The 20,547-nt window shown below is 40.5% G+C and overlaps 2 protein-coding genes across 12 annotated transcripts in view; both read right to left on the bottom strand.

Annotated features, from left to right (window-relative positions):
* Window positions 1–3,358: 3,358 nt before the first annotated feature.
* On the bottom strand, window positions 3,359–11,492 carry RSL24D1 (ribosomal L24 domain containing 1). Its single transcript, XM_071755147.1, has 6 exons — window positions 11,326–11,492; window positions 8,337–8,450; window positions 6,143–6,215; window positions 5,256–5,319; window positions 4,698–4,783; window positions 3,359–3,755 (listed from the first exon to the last, which is right to left on the bottom strand). Exons 1-6 carry the CDS (start codon window positions 11,404–11,406, stop codon window positions 3,682–3,684), a joined length of 492 nt encoding a protein of 163 aa, XP_071611248.1. The 5' UTR covers window positions 11,407–11,492; the 3' UTR covers window positions 3,359–3,681.
* Window positions 11,493–15,617: 4,125 nt separating this feature from the next.
* RAB27A (RAB27A, member RAS oncogene family) overlaps window positions 15,618–20,547 on the bottom strand; it is a 34,448-nt gene continuing 29,518 nt past the window's right edge. For all 11 annotated transcript variants that reach the window (XM_071755133.1, XM_071755130.1, XM_071755132.1 and 8 more), the window contains 3 exons: window positions 19,845–19,948; window positions 18,964–19,087; window positions 15,618–18,398 (listed from right to left, as the gene is read on the bottom strand). In XM_071755133.1, coding sequence (XP_071611234.1) covers window positions 18,200–18,398; window positions 18,964–19,087; window positions 19,845–19,948 — 427 coding nt within the window. In that variant the 3' untranslated portion in view covers window positions 15,618–18,199. The remainder of the gene's footprint in view (window positions 18,399–18,963; window positions 19,088–19,844; window positions 19,949–20,547) is intronic.

The following is a 20,547-nucleotide window of genomic DNA, read 5'->3' as shown; positions in this document are numbered from 1 at the left end:
ACAGCCACGCGCTCCCCAGGCCTGGCAGAAATGGCGCCCTGCAGAGTACCCCCAAGCAGTCAGGTTTTGGACAGTTACGATGACAATCACGTACCAAAAAAAAGAAAGGAAGTTGATAAAAGATCTGAAAGGCTTCCCTGGGGTCTCAGGACAGGGTTGCAAACCCCACAGAGGCTGCAGGCCTGCTCAGGGCTCTGTAGTACACAGCAGCACTCAAACCCTGCCAGCACGACGTTAACTTTCTCCTCAGAACACAGCCAGGGTTTAACTTGAAATCATTAGGGATGGATTAAAAAGGAGAAGGGGAAATGTGCTAAAAAGTCACTTTGTAAATCACTATTAAAATTAACACATTAAATCACATTAAAATTAGCATTTCCACCTTTTGCAGTTAGTCTGTGAAAAAGAAAAAAACATAGTTTTTAAGACAAAATTACAGCAACTAAATCTAAAAAGTATTTCTTCACAACAGTTATCACCTTTGTTCTGATCAAGCCCATCATGCTTCATTTTGAAGAAAGCCTCCCAATGGCATCAATTCCAAACAGAAACAAGAGGTTTTTTGATTTAGTAAATGTCAAGGTGGAGTGTATGCTGGAATTAAGCAGTACCAGTTATTCATAAAGAAGTTATTTTTATGATTAAATATTGAATTAAGTGGACACGTCATCATGTGTCATATAAAAGACTGTGCTCACAGCACCTTGTGCTCTGCTCCTACTAGATCTCAACAGAGACAGGATCAGTGATTTGGACATATGACACTAAAACAGATACTTAATCAGTAAAGTTGTGCTGCTTACATAAAGACCATCTCTCCAACTTGCTTTTGAAGTGGGAGCTGATAGCACATCCTGCCTCCCATAAAGGTTGGGCATTGCTCAGCCCCACAAGGAGAGGTGAAGGAGGGCTCCCAGCTTGCAGTCCTCTGTGAGCCAGCTAAAGCTGTTCAAGTGGAAAGATGAATGCTTTTACTTCCTGATATTTGGCAGTATTTCTCCGTGATGACCAGAATACTGCTCAGTTGGACATTTTCTCTCCAAGTCTCATAAACAAAACCCAAAATGTAAAGTTCTCAGTCAGCTTTGGCTTAGGTGAAAATTTTCATCCTAAGCAAGCAAAGAAAATAAAAGCTCTTCACCAAAACATCTTTGAATAACAACAATTCCTATTAGAAGTGTTGTTTAACAGTCAGCCCCCTGAAGAAAAAACACAACTGCACAGCTCAGCAGCTACTCCAGAAGGTCTCTGCATGCAGTGGGTTAGGCAGACATGTGCAGGGGGGAAGATCACCAGCCCAGTGTTGCTCTTCAGCTGCAGTTGTTCCCCTCTAACCATGTGCTGTCTCAGCAGCATCCTGCTCCAGATGACACAGACAAGAGACAGGACACCATAGCAATTAAATTTTTTTAAATAAAATAAATTTTAAAAACAGAACAGGTGCTGTAAGTACATTGCTTATAACTAATTTTTTGAACTTAACTACCTTCTGTGTACTCACAAGGTATATACACAGCAGGCTACAAGTCTGGCTCATGGGGAAACAGTGTACTTGCACAATGCCAGACTTCAGCATTCACTTTCAAATAGCCCCTGCTTGCAATTACACTGTTAGACAGGGTGTAATGAGGTAAGCATGTAAAGCAACTCATGCAACCTGCTGGATGTTTAAAGATTGATGATTGTAGTGTACTCCCCAGAAAGCTTTTTCCAGCTGCTGCAAAATGACTGTTTTGCTTACAGACCCTTCATAAGAATGGGCTAAAAATCCCATGGAGAGATACTTAATACACAAACAATTGCAGTTCATTTGAAGATATGCAGACAGAAAAACTACAGATGCTATGTAATCTAAATAATGTCATGATGAAATAAACCTCACCTGAAGGAAAAAATGGCATACAAAACCTGTGTAACATCCAACGGGATTCACTGCCCTCTGCTTTGCACAGATTCACTTGGGATTTTTGGAGAAAACTTAAACTTGTCACTCAACGAACATCCTATCTTTAAATTTCGGTTAAAAAACAAACAAACAAAAAACAAACAAAAAACCAAACCAGACCAAAAAAAAAGAAATCAAAAACCCTGAAACTGTAACAAGATTTTTAGACAAAGTATCCAACTTCAAGGACATGAAATATTCAAGCCGTAAAATATTATGGTAAAACAGGCCACACAAAAGCATTTCCTGAGATAAAATACTGACTTAACTTGTGCAGTCACACATAAACATACAAATAAACATTCTGTGTACATCTCCCATCACTGTGCACAAGGATTATACTGCCACATCTTAGTGATTTCATCCCTTTGAAATATGTTTTCTGGCCAACCTACTATGAGCTTATGAGATGTTACCTGTATCACAGTCCACAGGGGAAATACTAATATCATACGTTTGAAATACTTAACAGCAAATTTTAATTTATATAAAAATTTTAATTTCATTAAATTATGAAGAAATTATGTATTTTCATTACTAGGATTCAGTTATTTTATCTCACTAAAACACAGATTTTTCTAAATATCTAAACATAATTCATAAATCAAGACATGAAAAACTTGGTACAACGTCCATTTATTTCACAGTGCCCAGCATCCCTTTTCCTGTGTTCAAATATGACTCTTTTCTGAACTACACAATACACAGGTAGGTGGCAGGCATGATGATGTTTGCCAGTGCCTGATATAGCACATATTCAAGCTTGGAATAAGACTACAAGTACTTTTTCAAGAGTAAAATGACTGACACCAAGGTATGTACAATTTTAAATGCCTCTGAAAGGCTTCTCTGATCACACTGTTGCAGATAAGCTGCTGACAGTTTAAAAAAGGAAGGTACTGCTGACAGTTTAAAAAAAATCATCAGTATTGATGACACACTGAATAAAAATAAGCCCCACCACAAAATGCAAAATACCTACACTTTAACACGATCTTCTTTCTATCAAAATAATCCCAAGTGTTAGGTAAAACCAGTCAAAAGTGTGATTTACTGAGCATCTCAACCAGCCCAATTAGATGTCAGATTTGAATTTTGGTTCAGTCACACTGGATGCTATCACCATTGCTGTTCTCCAGCCAGTGTCAAGTCCTGCATTAGTGTTAAACTTTGCCAGGCTTAAGCATCAACTGCAGTGTAATCCCAGGGAAAGTGTCTTGAAAAGACAAACCAAACCAAACCAATTCATAGCAAACTGAGTTTTTCAGTGACAAGAGTGAATATAAGTCTGGACTAAACTGGACTCAAGAAAAATAAGACACTCTGTACCATCTTGCAACCACTAAGATACTTTATCTTCTTTAACCAATATGAAAGAACAAAGAAATCTGAAAGACAAAAACCACAAAAAGCTCAGGGCTAACATCTTTTATTCCTTGAACTGTCAGGGAGAAGTTATCCAAAAAGTATAACTTGCCAAGGAGCACACAGTATCTCAAACAATACACCTGAGTCTCCATAGTGCTGACCAGTTTTCTCAAATTGCATAACTTTTAAGTACTGCCCAATCCATACCCATCTTATTTTTTACAAAACCAAAAGTCATTCAAACTGTAAATGACTTATTCATTAAAATGTATTTTTCTCCAATCATAAACACAGTTCTGAATTATGTCAGGTCAGGAAAAAAAAAACTGTTAACTGCTGAAGAGATATAAATAGAAAATAAAAGCATTTTAAGAGTCTTCTTCCATAGCCACATCCTCTTGTAGCTTCTGCACCATTTTGTCCTCCAGCTTTTTCGGTGGGCCTTCAAAGCAAAGAAAAAATTAAATTCAAGATGTCTCTCCAAACTCAAATAATCCTTTTTCTTTGAACAATATATGTGCCTGTTCATCCTAAATATGTTGCTTTAGGAGTTCAGGAGTAAACACATCAGGCTTACAAGCATTTGCTGTTAATCTCCATTACCACCTAAAACTACTGGAGGTTGTTTTAACAGAAAAGCTGATGTTCTTTTTATGCAAAACCTAAAATGCAGTCAACGTGCAGTTTGATGAACTTTGATGCAGTTGGCAATACCCAGCAGAACCTTGCAAAGGACTATAAAAAAGCATTACTTTTAACAGATCAATGTCCTTCACATATTCCATTCACATTATTATTATTATTATATAGAATGATTGAAGTTCTCCTGAATGCTGTGTTGCATGGCAATAGTGTAACTCTTTATAACACTATCAAAAAGAAAAAGAAAATAAAATCCAGGACTGATATTTGATTCTGCTCTCTTTAAGGCCCAGCAGGAATTGCAAAGCACTGAAAAGGGAGCCCATTTCAATGTAGCTAATAAACTCAAAACCAGGGATTAACTACTGTATTTTATCTCAATCAGGTGTAGTCTGTTGGGTTCAAATAATCAATTCAAAGGGAAGGCTTAGATAAATGCACCACTTAAAAAACATCCTGTTCAGAGAGTACCAGGTATTGAGTGCAGTTTAAAACACTCAAATAAGGAAAAGAATGAACACAGGACTAGACAAATAAAAAGGTATGTTTGATTCAAAACAAAGATACTGCCTACATTTAGTGGCAAGAGCTATTCTCCATATTCAATAAACAAATTAAGTGTAAGAAAAATGCACAGGGTTATTGATCTGTAGAATTAGTCATACAGAAAAAAAAATAAATACTCATCATAAAATATCATATACACACTAACCTAAGCAAACCAGGTAAAGCAAGTTCTTACCTGCATGTGGTGCACGAAGAAGGTGGATATTCTGTTTGACTTCTTTGATGTCTTCTGCCTTCTGCAACTCTTTGCTCTTCTTTAATCTGAGAGGGGGGAAAATTAAACTTCAGTACCTTGGGAGATGCATGTTTTCATTTTAATGTAGACACGTATCTTTAGCTACAGGTATATAAACTGTAAATAACTATGATTGTATGGAAATAAAAGTAAGAAGTATGTGAAAATTAATTCAAGCATATACTGGATGCAAAACCAGAAAAAAAAAAAAAAGGACAGAAGAGATTCTTACCTGAATTTTGGTATAAATGTAAGAGTTCATATTACAAACAAAGAAATTATACATTATCATCATCAGGGGTAAAAAGATACATTTCACTGGAAAGCCAATAAAGCACAGAAGTTTGGTAACAAGAGGAGAACCACCTCAGACTACAGCAACACCACTAATGACAACACAGCAAATAACCACACAGAGCTTTTCATCACCATTTATCTGGAAATTATTACTGTCCAATGCAGATTTGCAGAAGCTCCAGTGGCAGAAATACTTCTCACCTGTTCATAATAAATCTTGCTTGACGTTTTTGCTTTATTTCCTCCACTCGCTTCATTGCATCAACTGAAACAAAGCAGAAGTCATTTTAAATGTTCCTGCAGAGCTACAGCTGAAAGTGCAGGATACTCTGCACACCAACACTCCCAGTACTCTGCATCAAAGTATCAAAGGCAACTGCTATACCATATAAAAGAAGTTATCCTTTCTTCAAAGAGCAGAGTAGGGAACTATTCTGTGCAGAAACAATGATGAACTGTATTTCAGAACATGTTTTTATGCTTCCATTTTTGTGCCTACACATATTTCCTAAAAATTAGCCAGCAACACAAAAGGCTGTTACCTCACTGGAAATCAGATGCAAGTTACCATCCTTATGGTAACTTATGACTTATGTCAGTCATGACATAATTTTCCTTTTCAGCACCTCACTCAAACATGACTTATGTCAGTCACGACACAACTCTTCCATTTTACAGCAACTGACTTATTAAAGAAAATTAAAATTAATTAAAAAAAAAAATTAAAATTAATTAAATTAAAGTTGGAATGACCAGGAATAAACAACAATTGCATCACTGTAAAAGGCTTACAGGGGAGCCTCCTAAAAAGCTGAAGAGACACTAAGGCTTTTTTAAAATAACTAGACAAATACTGCACCTCATTTCCTAACCAGTTTCTGATAAATAAAATCAAATCCAGTGAAATTTCCTACTTGTTCCCAACTCCACACCTTCTCCACACCTAGGAATGTGGTCATGGTTCTAATAATTCCAAAAACAATCCCCACAAAGTGCCAATATTCTAATAATTCTTCTGAAAACATGTTCATGTAGAGTAAAAGTTCACTTCTGACAGATCATCTTTTGTTTTTTCCAAAATTACTCACCAGTCTTGTTCCACAACTCCCTCTGGTATTTCACTGGTTCATTTCTACGTTTTTCAAACTCAAAAGAATTATCCTAATAAAGAAAAAAGTAAGTATAGATTATATACAGAAGTATATTTAGATCAATACATTCCTACTATAGCACTCTCATAGCTTAGCATTTTATGGGATTTTTTTTTTCCTTTTCAGAACCTCACTCAAACAAGCTTTAGAGATTACTTAACAAGAAGGAAACAGAGCAAAGTGTTTGACCTCATAGTGTCAGAAGCCAGTGATTTGTCTTAAGAGAACAATTTACTGAAACATCTCCCTCAGCTATTTTCTTCTTAGCAAGACAAGATGAATGGAGAAGACTGATGTGGAGCAGGAAATACAGAGTAAACTAGACAGGTGGAAGGCAAAATTGAAGGCATGTAAAGTCAAAACCATTTGATGTAAGTCAAATAAGTTCTACTCAACAGCCTGTAATTTTCAAAAGGTTAAAAAAAGAAACACTATTTCATTTAAAAAATACTGAAAAAATATAAAATCATTCCAAAGTGTGAAATATTTCAATTGATGACATTGTAGTGTTCTTTTCGTTGTTTTGTTTGTGGGGTTTTTGTTTGACTTTTTTTCCCAAGAGCTTGAGATAGAAAAATTGTCTCCTGATTTTTCTTGCAAGGCATTGTTAGTTTCCACCATGGGATAGCATCAAGCAAAACAGAGCTTAATAAATAAATAAAATTACCTAAAATACATTTTTAGCCAAGTGTGACATAGCACCACACCAAGTAACTGCAGTTTAGGTATCCTAAACTCTGTCAGCTTTTACTTTTTTATAATATACTTTGTTTTGTATCATGAAAATACCACAAAGAGTGAAACAAAGTCTCATAAGAGCACAGATGTTCACAGTGCCAGAGTTTTCTGACCTAAAGCCAGGAAGATAAAACTGCACCTGCCTCACACTGACCAATGGATCTTCCCAATTCCACACACAAGGGAACAGAACCAACTCCTCAGCCATTCCAAGTGCCAGAGCAAAACACCTCCTCAGAAAATACCTTGAGAAGAACCATCTGGCAAGATTATGTACTCAAAAAAACAAAAAACAACTTGGCACCCAGAAAAACAATCAATATATTTAACCTCTCTCCAACATATCCACTTAAAGCAGCAAGAACTGTCACCTTCTTACAAACTACAGTATTTCCCATTTTTAAAAGCTTGGCTTCTAAAAGCATGGATACCAGCCAAACTAAAACAAAGCATTATGTTTATATATTTTTTTAACTCTAAACATACCTAAATATATTTATGTATATATAAAAATAATATATATAAATATAATATATACTCAATTATGTATATGTATATATATATACACACTATATATACAGTATAAATAAATATATACTCAAAACTGGAGTGGGTTGTCACCCGTTTAAATGTGTATAAAGGAATCTTAAATGAAGAACTTATGTTCTTTTAAAAAGGCAATTCAACTTAGCCAGAAAAAAATTGAAAGCAAGAAGTAGTTACAGAAGACAGTAAATTAATCATGATTTCTCATTAAAAAATAAAACGCATTAAAAGTCACATTAAAATTAAAGTAAAATCTCAATCCTCCCCTTGGAAAATAGAAAGAAGTCAGCAATACACTGTGTCAAAACAGTTACTAAATTGTTCATACTCTGTCAAAAACCAGGTAATTAAATACAGCAATTCTTATTTAAGGACTGTCCCACCAAACACGAGGGTTTGGTATTTTTACTACTTCACTATTTTTAAACATCCCTATTCACACAAGGGCCTTTCCTATGCATTGTAAGCTGTGAGGAGACTTCAGAATATCACATCTACTACAGACAGAGACTTCTTAGGGTACCCAGTGACACACTGTCTGCACACGAGTACAACTACCAAATTTTTTGATGTACAGAGAGCAAAAGGTTTATGGATGGAAAAAAAATGTCCTGATAGGAGAACCACTGGAGCTGAAGCTGCAAGTTTTTGTCAAGGTAAATGAAGAGCTCACTCTCAAGCAAACTCTCACATTCTCCTCCACAATCCCTCTTTTCTTCAGTTCCTCCATCTCTCATGCTCATCAAATTAAATAATGCATTAAGCCACCTAACTTAACCTGTTCTCTATTTAAAAAATGGGTGGATTTCTGCCATTTTAGTCAGCTAAAACCAGTTCAGCTTCTTACCACTGTCAGTTCTTTGCCCGCAGCTTTCCGGAACGCTTTGGTCCACCTCATCTTCCTGGGATTCCTCTTCTTTTTAAAGTTTCTGTGGCATTTTGACTTGCAAAATCTAAATATCTTAAAGAAGGGGGAGAAAAAGGAAAAGAAAAAAAAAAAAACAACAACAACAAACTTAAGTGTCAAATCAGGTATTTCTGCCCCATTGCAAAGATGATACCAAAACCTGAGGTTTCTCTAACAGTGCAAACTACAAACTAAACCCTACAAACTAAAATACTGAAATTTTAAAGATTAATGTTGTTTTCAAGTATAGCTGTTAAAAAATGAATATTTGATGCACTATTCATAGTCATATTCACAGCTGTCAGGGACATGCACAAATACTTACAATTAAGCTGATTATCAATAAAACATACTGGAGTTGTGAGAATTATCATCTGCAAAAATAACTGTAAAGCCAAACCTGCACTATGAATAAACAATTTGCTACACCCAGCAGCATTTTTTAGACACAGAGCCATCCTGACAACAACAAAAAATCCTCACACCTCTTCTGTGGCATTTTTCAGTGCAATACACAAACACACACACCAAAAAAAAAGCCAATCTTTTGGAATGTGGCTCTCAGCCTTAAGGATTACCCTACATCAGGAGTCCTAAGCTCATTATTTAAGTCCTGGACTGAATTTACTGAAAGCTGGTAAAGCATACACTAAAATTCTCCAACTGAGCTTCCTCCATCATATTTTTCTAAGTATTCTGCAGAAAGTTAGACTCATTTTAGGTACCTGCCACTGCTACCCACGGCAGCACCTTCTGTTTTCAGGCCCATTAAAGATGCACACAAGACATTTCACTTTTCATATTTGAAATTTCTCTTTAATTAGTATTAGAATTATGTAGCTAACAGCCAAGACAAAGAACTGTCCCCTATCCCAAGGTTTCCCAAATCCATAGACATTTTGCAGTCAAGATGACCACGCAGTAAGATGTCACTAGGATAAGAAGGCAGGGAGGGAAGCAACATAATCATGTTCCTGCTTACAGTTCTTATTCTTTCCTGAACTGGTGCATCACCTTGAACTATCCTAGGCTGCCTAGTATTCAGAGCTGAAACTTTACTTAAAAATACTCAAAAATATATTTAGTACCCTTAAGTTTTTGAAAATGCTAGTTTTCTTCAACCATACTCTCCTCTTCCTAATACTTGCTTCTGAAGAAAATTAATACATAAAACCTCTAGTGAAGGTAATGATCCTTAATAATTTTTTATGTTCATCTACCATATTTTTTCACCTTACCTCAGCCAAATCTTCCACTGCATTTTGCTCTTAGGCTTAATGTCCACAACTGCTCTGCAGTTATGATTTTAAAAAAAACAAAACAGGAACAGCGTGGCCAGCAGGTCCAGGGAAGGGATTCTGCCCCTGTGCTCAGCCCTGGGGAGGCCACAGCTTGAGTCCTGTGTCCAGTTCTGGGCCCCTCAGCTCAGGAAGGAGATTGAGGTGCTGGAGCAGGTCCAGAGAAGAGCAAGGAGGCTGTGAAGGGATCCAGCACAAGTGCTGTGAGGAAGGGCTGAGGGAGCTGGGGGTGTTGAGGCTGGAGAAGAGGAGGCTCAGGGGAGACCTCATCACTCTCTCCAACTCCCTGAAAGGAGGTTGGAGCCAGGGGGGGGTTGGGCTCTTTTCCCAGGCAACTCTCAGCAAGACAAGAGGGCACAAGAGGTCTCAAGTTGTGCCAGGGGAGGTTTAGGTTGGACATGAGAAAGAATTTCTTTCTGGAGAGGGTGCTCAGCCATTGGAATGGGCTGCCCAGGGAAGGGGTGGATTCTCCATCCCTGGAGATATTTCAAAAGAGCCTGGATGTGGCACTCAGTGCCATGGGCTGGGAACCACGGGGGGAGTGGAGCAAGGGTTGGACTTGATGAGCTCTGAGGTCCCTTCCAACCCAGCCAATTCTAGGATTCTATGAAAACAAAACACACTTCGTGGCCATTTTCTCATAAATGGAACCGTGTCAGTCTACATCTACCTCTAAATTCCCAAAAGCTGTGACTCAGATGAGCAATACAGTAATGCCAGGACTTGTTTTGATGTCTGAGGGGGAGAAGGAAGCTCTGTGAGTAAGCTTCATTTGACACGGAGGTCTCCAGTGCCCTACAGGAATGATAAGGAGCACAGCAGAGGCAGGGAAACTACACAAAACATTTTATGTACTGAATTGTCACCACAGCATAAAGCTCAAAGTGCTGTGCACAAGCTGTTATGACAGCCTCAACTGGGCAAGTCACATCGGATATCTGAGCAGGTTACAACTTTAGTAGAGCACAACTGAGACAGAAACCATTAGTTTTAGCATGAAGTGTCTGTGACCTAGATTGTTCAAAGCTTCTCAGTCACCTCCCTTTAATCCGAAGCTTCTACTATAAACTGCCTAATTTCTAGTAAAAACTGAAAACAAATAATTCAGTCAAATTCTTCTTGACAGCCGCAACAGTTGCTAAACTACAGCATCGCCCCCGGAATGGCTCCCAGAGAGCAAACAAATCTGCGCGGGGGATGACACCACCCACGAAGAGCAGCACGGCTGGAGGGCAGCAGCCACGGAAGCTCCACCAAGACCGGGACACGGCTGCCTGTCCCCCCCGCCGCGGCCCCAGACCCCCACAGACCCCGCGAAGCCCGGCAGGACCGCAAGCAGCCGCACCGGCCCGGCCCGGGGGCACCAGCCCCGGGACAGGGGCCCTCGGGCCCTCCGAACCGCGTGAGAAGCGGACTCGGCGTGCGTGGGAAGGCGAGAGCTTCCCGGCCCCGCCGGGAGGGAACCGTCGGGGTCCCCAGACGCACAAGGGGAAGCCCCCCCGGCACGGGCCCGGGACAGGCCCAGCAGGAGAGGCTGCGAGGGGGAGAGGGCCGGGTCCCCGGTCCCAGCCCCGTCCGCCACTGCCGTCAGGAGCTCGCCGCGCCGCGCCCGCCCCCTCGGCGGGCGGTACCTTGCAGTCGTTGCGCACGAACATGACGCCGTGTCCCGGGTAGATGGGCCCCGAGCAGAAGTAGCACTTCTCGATCCGCATCGCCCCGACCCCCGCGCCGCTCCGCAGGCCCCGCCGGAAGCACGCGCTCAGCTGACCGGAGGCGGCGGGAGCCGCGCGGAACGGCGGTCACAGCGCCCCCTGCCGGCCGCCGGTGCTCCCACTCCGCACTCGGGTGCGGGGACGGCACCGGCATCGGCAGCGGCACCGGCATCGGCACCGGCACCGGCACCGGCACCGGCACCGGCATCGGCATCGGCACCGGCACCGGCACCGGCATCGGCATCGGCATAGCCGCTGGGTAACAACAAACAGCGGCTGGGGAAGCAACAAACAGCCCCTGGGTACCAACAAACAGCCCCTGGGTAACAACAGCCACTGGCTCCCAACAAACAGCCCCTGGGTAGCAACAAACAGACGCTGGGTACCAACAAACAGCTGCTGTGTAACAACAAACAGTGGCTGGGGAGCAACAAACAGCCGCTGGGTAACAACAGCCGCTGGGTAACAACAAACAGTCCCTGGGTACAAACAAACAGACGCTGGCTCCCAACAAACAGCCCCTGGGTACCAACAAACAGCCCCTGGGTACCAACAAAGAGCCCCTGGGTACCAACAAACAGCCCCTGGGTACCAACAAACAGTCCCTGGGTACAAACAAACAGACGCTAGGTAACAACAGCCGCTGAGCACCAACAGCCGCTGGGTCCGAACAACCACTGGGTCCCCAAACAGCCCCTGGGGCCCAACAGGCGATCGCTGGCTCCGCGTCCCCTCCCGCAGCAGTTCCTGGGGGTGCCCGAGGTCACCGCCAGCCCTGACCCTGACAGCCGCGATTCGCTCCCTCAGCAGGGCCAGACCCTGGGCAGCTGGGTCCCGTGCTACCAGAACCGGGCCAGCAGGTTCGGAGCTCACTCGCCCCTGGGGGATGGGGCGGGGGGGCCGGCGGCCGGCCCAGCCCCGAGGCCCGGTGCCTCCCCGAGTGGTTTGGGACTGGAGAGGGGCTGCTCTCTGTTCTGCAGTTTCACGATGCCGAGTCCCAAATCTCCCTCATCACATAAAGCTTGACCACAACTCCCACGTCTCCATTTAGAAGAAACTGAGTAGCTGAGTTTTTGGTGAAAATTTGATGAGTGGAATTGAGCGTGCCTTCAGGGCAGCTTCTTGGTTTCTAGAACAGGTGAAAAACCAATCAGCTTGGGGCTATAGGAAGAAGGATGGAAGAAAAAACCCCAAATATTGCTTTAGCACAAGAGTCACTAAGCTTATCAGGGCCTCTTTTCAAAACCTCAGCCACAGCCCATTGCAGGAGACATGGGTAAGAGCTTATGATGGGTGAGTGAGTGGTCACCCCCAGCCCCAAGCAGCAGCAGTTCCCGAGTGACCCAGAGGCAGAGAGGAAAACAGGACCAGGGAGGGTACCAGTTGGAATCATGCTGCATGCAGGAGGGGAGGCTGTGTGACTGTGACAGGGGATGGCAACCCAGGAAAGAGTAGAGTGTCCTGGCTTGGGCCAGGATAAAGGTGATTTTCTGTCTTGTACTTTTGCTTTCAGCTCAGTCTCTTCTAAGTAGCTGCACTTGCTGAAATTAACAGCAAGTTTCTCAGACAGTGTGTGCTTCTAGGACTGATAACACTCGATGTTTAGAGTTACTGCTGGAGACTGGTGTGCAGAGCCAAGGACACTGCTCAGCTCTGAGGAAAACTTTTACCCTCCAGGAGGATAAAGAGGTCCCACCTGCAGCCTCCTTTGGGCAGGAACGGACAAGATAGATGCCAGAATTGACCAAACAGAGGATTCCATCCCATATACATCATCCTCAGTATAAATTTGAGGGATCACGAGGGCCAGGCCACTGATTTCCTGCTTCCAGTTTCTGTCTGCCTGCCCTTCCTGCCTTTTCCTGCTTCCATTCCTTCACCCCGGCATCCTGGAAGGATTCCATCCCTTCCTCTGCCTGTGCTCCTGATCCGTGCCAGCCCATATCTGTGTGTTCTGCCTCCAGCTCCCAACTGCTGCTGACTCCAGGAGTCCAGCCTGGACTTTCCCAGGGCTGCCCTGCAGCCTCGGTGGTGACGTGAGAGCTATTGGGGAAAAGGGGGGAGGAACGTGGGATCCATTTTCCTGTATATTTGTATATATTTAGTAATTTTTCATATTTATCATTACTGTTTCATTAAAGTTGTGTAGTTTAGTTTCCAACCCATCAGTCTCTCTCCCTTATTCTCTCTCCTTTCTTATCAGGGAGGAGAGAGAGATTAATAGAGAGCTTCTGTTACTTGGTTTAATTGCCAGGCCAGTGTTAAACCCTGACATAGAGACACTCAGACAAAGCCATTTTGTGATGGGAAGCTGTGGAGACACCAAGTTTACAACTAGAAGCAAAGCCAAGTAGACAAGTTTGCTTAGGTCTGCTGCTGTGCACACTTTGCTGCACTGCTTGGGCATATGCATTCACAATCTTTCTTTTTCAGTTTGATTACTTTGTGTTTCCTGCCTATGTGACATTTTTTCCCCGTGGGCTGTATTTATTTCACACCAAAGACAGCTTTTTCCTGGCAGAGTACTGTATTGTGAAGTCTTTGGTAGCTTTTACAGTTTAACCACTGTGGATTACAGACTGTCACCAATGCCTCCAGCAGACAGATGGGATGTGAGAGCACAGTGATACTATGAACATTTACAATTGGATTTCTCCCTGCTCCCCTCCTTTCTTCAAACCAAGGCATAATCTCCTATTCAAGTATGAACCATTATGCTGTAGATTTGAAGTGCTTACTCCTGATCTAAAAGGTAATATAAATTGGAGGTTGCTGGAGCCAGAATCCAGACTGATCATCAAAAAAGAATACACACTTCTACTCCTCTAACAGTTGCAGGCAGAATTAGTTATCCAGCTGAAAAGCAGGAAGAGGAGGTTTTGCAGAGTTGCTCATTTGTTTGATTTTTGACATATTACCACAGTGAGAATTGTGTCATCAAACAACTCAATATGTTAAACTCACAGCAAAGCTCTGCTCTGCAAATATTTATGTACTTGTCCAAGTCTTCTAATAGAAGTAAAAGAACTGTCACATAAAGTCATGTGAAAGAACTGACAACTCTCAGGCATGTACATTCCTAGGATCAGGTTCATAGAGCATTTAATGACGTCGACTGTAAAACTTTTGGAGATCTTCTAGACCAAAGTCCTGCTCCAAGCAGGACAGACTAACAACAGGTGGCTTGGGTCCACACCCAGGTGAGTTTTTAGTGGTTTGGAATGGAGATTCCATAACCTTCCCTGGCTCCTGTTCCAATTTCTGACTACTTGTATAAGGACATTTTTTTCCTAATGTCTAATCAGAGTTTTCTATGCTTTTCTCTGTTACCTTTTTGCTATCCCTGTGTCCTCTGAGAAAGGTCTGGCTCCATTTTCTGTATACTCTCCCGTTAGATAGTTCAAAACGACAGAAATGTCTTTCTCGGCTTTCTGCAAGCCAAGCAGCCCCAGCTCTCCCGGCCTTCACCTTGTACTCCATCCCTCTGCTCTTGGGGGCCATCTGCTGGACTCACTCCATCGTGTCAATGTCTCTCTTCTGACGGGCTGTCCAAAACAGGACACAACTCCAGATGCAGTCCTAGAATTATTCAGCATAAGAGAAGACTTATTTCCTCAACCTGCTCGACCTCATTTTAATAATGCAGCCCCAGATGTAGATGGCCTTTGCCACAGGGGCACACTTCTGGCCCTTGGTCAACCTGCTTTTGAATAGGATGCCCCACGTCCTTTTCTGCAAAATATTTTTTCAGCCAGTTCCATTGCAGGGGGTTATTCCAACCCAGATGGAACACCTAGTGATACTTGCCCTGCTTAAACTTGAAGAGGTTTAGTTCAACTCATTTCTCTTGCCTGTCAAGGAACCTCTGAGCAGCAGAATATGTCATCCAGCATATAATCTACACTACTACAGAAGCAGCTAATCTGAAAAATCAGACTCCTTACCTTTGTAGAAGCAATAGGTTTTACAAAATGCATTGCTTGATTCCCTTTCCTCTGAACATGCTACATGCTCAAATTAGCAGCTTTCTGAGTATCTTATGAACAAAGAAGTGTTGTCTCTATTTTCTTCTATGAGTTTGAGCTCCTTCTGGCATCACCCAGGATGCATCAGGCCCCCATCCATCTGGTTCAGTCAGTGCCAGAGTGGAAGTACCTGTGCCACAGAAGAAAACTTCACACACTTCAACTAAAAACACCACAATGTATAAGGACAGTGCAGGACACAAATTATATTCAACTGAGGCAACAGGAAATGTTACAATTCAGTTCAACAAATGCTGACAAGATTCAGGTCAGGAATGTTTAACTATTTTATAAACAGGTTCCAAAACTTTCTTCCATTGGAGATCAACATTTTTGTCTGACATTTCAAGAAAAGCTATTCCTATCATAATAGTTTTTCATTGCATGAGAATTCTTATTTGGTTGGTTTTTAAAAACATTGCTAGGCTATTAAGAACAGTGTAATTCACTGCCAAGAAACATTTACCACGATTTCTCATGAGAACTAAAAAGGGAACAGAAGTTTTGCCACAGAATAATTCAAACAGATAAATCTTATGGCACATTTCAAAGGCTGACATCAAAGCAATTTTATGTAGACTCTTTTTATACAGTAAATAGTTACATATTATATGCATGACAAAAATACTACAGTTTCAGTATTTAGCCTTTAATATCCAATCTAAACATTCAAAAGGAAACATTTTTACACCATTTCAGTAGTCACTTAGCTCAGTAGCTGGCTGCAATAATCTTAATATTTTCAGTAACTGGATGGAGCTATAAGCAGAAAAACTCCCAATTAAGTTAATGCATGACAAAGTTCCACTGCAACCCTCTGAAAAGCAAGAGTTACATTAAAAGAAATTCAGACACTAAAGTACAGACATATCTATTGTGTCCTGTAATAGAGTTTGATACTCTGCTGGTCAGAAATGTGATGGTAACTTCAAAAGGCACTGAGTTAAACTACAGTAACTCTGGTCTACAATCATTTTAGGTATTGGTATTGTATAGTAGAAAAAAAAACCCATATACTTATCTAATATAAATTGGTTTAATCTCTGTCCTAGCCCTGGAGCAGTCAAATTATATTGCACTTTAAAAATATTCTGTGTAGGCTGTGATAAAAATCTAATATTTACAGGTATGTTTAAGAACAATGCATTACTTTGCAAAATCTTTTTCAGAACCAAGTTTTAATACCTATTCTTGCATTATTAATATAACCAGAGGCAACATCAAATATTTTGTGGGGTTTTTTATTAGTGCCTATTTTTAGAAACATTTTTGGTCCTTAGAAAAATTTGTTATGCTGCAATTCATGTCAAGTACTATCACTGTTTGCCTGAAACTACAGTAGTTAGACTATTTAAATAAATAAATACACAATTTCTAAAGAAGTAATAGCTTTGGAATTTTGTAAACAAAATGCTGTGGAACGTCCATAAAAAGACTCAATTTGGCATGTTATGACTTCAATTTGCAACACTTCACAGTTATACAACATGTGACAGGTAAAAAATTGTTTGGTAGGCACATCTTATAAACCAGTCTTGAAGACAGACCCCAAAAATACTCATTTTTTCTTAGGTTGTTTGAATAAATTAAAGTTATTAAAGTGTAACATGATCCACTGAAACCAAAACTGACATTAATGTGATCTGTAGAGGGGAAAAAAAGAAAAGCAACTCTACTGTTTTTTAAATACAACCAAAAGGAAATGAACAAGCCATAAATGAATATATGATTACTAAGATGTACAGGACACAAAAGTTGGCAGAATAAAATAAGCATGTAAATTTATAGAAATACTGATCTAGTCAGAACTGGTATCTTAGCTGCATTTCATCAGGAGACAATCACAATTCATTTTTCCATCCAAGTTTGAAGAAACATTCCAAATCTGTGTTTGGTAACACAAATTCAGGGCAAAGCACAACCTCTGATGAAATTTTGCTGACATCTAGGTTGCTTTACATGTCTGTTAAAACATGAGTGGCAACATGAAAGAAACATAACAACAGATGTACAGTTATGCCATTTACAGATAAATACATGTACAAGCATCTCCTAAGAATTCAAATTATGTCAGGAGGTCTCAAAGGCTGTGTTGGGTATATTTTATATAGTACAGTTGCAGTTTACATGTTCAGTTTCATGACATACCCAAAGTGCTCCACATACATATCCCTGTGTTTCTCTGTAGTTTTTTAGTCTATGTAGAAATGCTTTCTTTTGTTTTTCATCACTGATGGTTTGAGAAAGCAAGGAAAAGTTTCTTGCAGGCTTTTGGAGAAAACACAGGATTTTTTCCTTAAGATGGTGATTGATTGATTAAATGTTTCTGTTCAAAACCAAGAACCATGTTGGTAAACTTACTTTTAGTAGAGACTAAGAGCTGTCACAATACCTGATCTAAATGCCTAGTCTGTGTAGCTCATGGAGCTTTCAAAGGACAACTGAAAATCCTTCCATTCTGAAGTCTACTCTTTCTCATTGCCCCTACAGAGAGATGTTTTATATTTGGTGTGAAAATTGCCCCAACCACCCCAAGGTAAAGGAGTATCCAAATACTCCAAATTAAACCTCTGTCCAATCACTAATAAACTGTATACCTTGCAAGCAAAGGACAATATTGTTTGAGATGAAAAAAACCCAAAGAATTAATATCAAGAATTAATACGGCTCATTAAATAACTACACAGCGTGATTTGTCCCGAAGTTAAACAGTTAAGCTGCAACTGTACTGTACTTTAGAATACACAGTAAATTTAATTATGACTGAGCTAACAGCTGCATTTGCCTTTTTCTTGCTCCTCATTCAGCTGTTCTGTAGAGCTGTGCCCATTGGAACGCACCACTCCCTCTGGGATCCAGGATTTATCCACACACCGCTCCATGCGCTTCATGATGAGGTCAAGCAGGGTTTCAATGGCTTTGCTGACATTATTCCCATTGGCTGCACTGGTTTCAAAATAGGGTATCCTGCAGAAGAGAAAACCCCAAACTTATGTCAGGTGGTTTATATTAACAGGGAAAAGGATAATCCATGAAGACTGCCACATACTTAGCAATCACACAGGAGTTGTTACTGCTACTCCGCAGCAGAAAGAGGCTAAGTGGACAGTGGTCCAAAATGCAAAATAAATTAATGAAATGGCTGACTCTGTAGGTAGGCCTGAAGGATAAGCTTTAATTCATGTGTTTGTCCCAAAGGTAGGCTCAGGCACAGGCAAAAGCACCTGTGTCATTCACCTGCCTCTCCAGATAAAATCTAATTGCAGAAGATTTCTGAAAACCTGCTTTGTTTACTGCCGAAGAAAAAAGAAGTTTAAATTATCTCTAGTGCAAGATTATTGCAATACTAAGTATGAATTCTTAGACAATGCAGAAATCACTAATCTCTGACAGGAAAAAAGATACCATACCACCCAGTGAAGCACCCTAACATGCTTATTCTGACAAAAACCTTTCGGTACATAGAAAAGGCATTGCAGAAAATACTTCATTCTGCTTTAAACACAACAATAACTGGAAAGAAGTTACTTACCCATATTTTTCTGCAAGTTCCTTAGCCTCTTCTTCTTTTACCACTCTTTGGTCTTCCAGATCACTCTTGTTTCCACACAATACAATGTCAGGGTTTTCACAATATGCATGCATTTGTAGCTGACCTGACGGGAAGATGAAGAGGGGTCACAACTTACTGACACAGATAAAACTCACCAAGAACACTACCACACTTCAGGGGACACAGACTCCTTCAGAAAAACAACTCTTTCAAAGACAGAAAACAATTATTATTTTTATAATTATAATTATTGTTATTTATTTATATTATTTATATATTTATATATATATTTATTTATATTATTTATATTATTATTATCATTATCATTGCACTGAGGCACCAGAGAACAGGTGGACACCTCCTGTGAAGTACCCAGCCAGGGAACAAGCTGGAGAAGCAGAAGCCTGTCCAAGCTAGCACACAAGCTGTGTATTTGTAGCTTAAGGAGTTGTGCTCACCCAGTATCTTCAGTGAGATGTCAGGAAAGTATTTCCAGTTCCTGATGGATGATGCAGTTTGACAACTCCTTTGCCTAGATACACCAGCCTAGGAACATTTGCCTGCCATTAAGTTTTGCTGAGACAGCTTCAGGTGAGCCAGGGATATGATGTGCTCTCAGCTTGCATTTATATAGGTTAAGATGCAAGCTCAGAAGACAAAGTTGAATTACAGGTGAGCTCTGGAAGCCACTGCTTCGAGCAGCATTATGGATGCAAAATTTACTTCTCTTACTGAAAAAAACTATAAAAACCACTATTTTCACTTCTATTTCTCAGTGGGACTCCCTATTTAGAAACATAGCCTTCTCCCTGCCCATGCAAAGCAAGAAAGGAAAAAGAAAAAACAAAGAAATTTCATACTTATCCAGTTCCTGACGTTCAGAAAGCTTTGCTCATTTGTGAGATCAAAGAGGAGGAGAAACCCCATGGCATCTCTGAAGAAAGCTGTTGTCAAGCTACGAAACCTAGACCAGCAAAGTGAAACTAGTTAGCTCATCTGAAAAGTTACTTTGAAAATATAATTGCATTCAGTCATAAACCTGAGGTAAATTAAGGCTGAATTAACTTGAATGAAATATTCATCATAGTTGTTTTGCTGATGTAGGGACTGCATGGCAAGAATTGTTAACATTACTATGGCCTCCTCAAAGCCAAAGGAAGTGAAAATATTTCACTTGAGTGAGAGAGCTTTAAGTAAAATCTTCTACTATATGGCATGACTTGATCAAGATTCAGAAATTAAAGTAAGAATGAAATTCAGACTTTGAGCAGAAAATTGTTCCCTATGCCCATCAGTTCTTCAATTAAGACTATCAACCCCTAAGTTGCTAGTCTTTTGATAGAAAAATAGAAAATAATCCTTTGAGGTGGCTTCATCTGTCTGACTTTCCCAAGATCTCAACATATTGACAGAAATTTAAGGAAAAAAAAAGCTTTAAAAGCATCTATACACAGTGGTCATAACAAAGAGAACCTGAAAAGACAAAAATCAACAATTACAATTTTAGTGTCCCACAGTTGTAAATTAGTTGGAATTTGATGGGTATTCACAGGACACTTTGCA

The sequence above is a fragment of the Heliangelus exortis genome, chromosome 11 (genome assembly GCF_036169615.1).
Source record: "Heliangelus exortis chromosome 11, bHelExo1.hap1, whole genome shotgun sequence".
Taxonomy (NCBI): Eukaryota; Metazoa; Chordata; class Aves; order Apodiformes; family Trochilidae; genus Heliangelus; species Heliangelus exortis.
The sequence above is the reverse complement of the archived record's forward strand: the minus strand, read 5'-3'. Positions and strand labels throughout refer to the sequence as shown.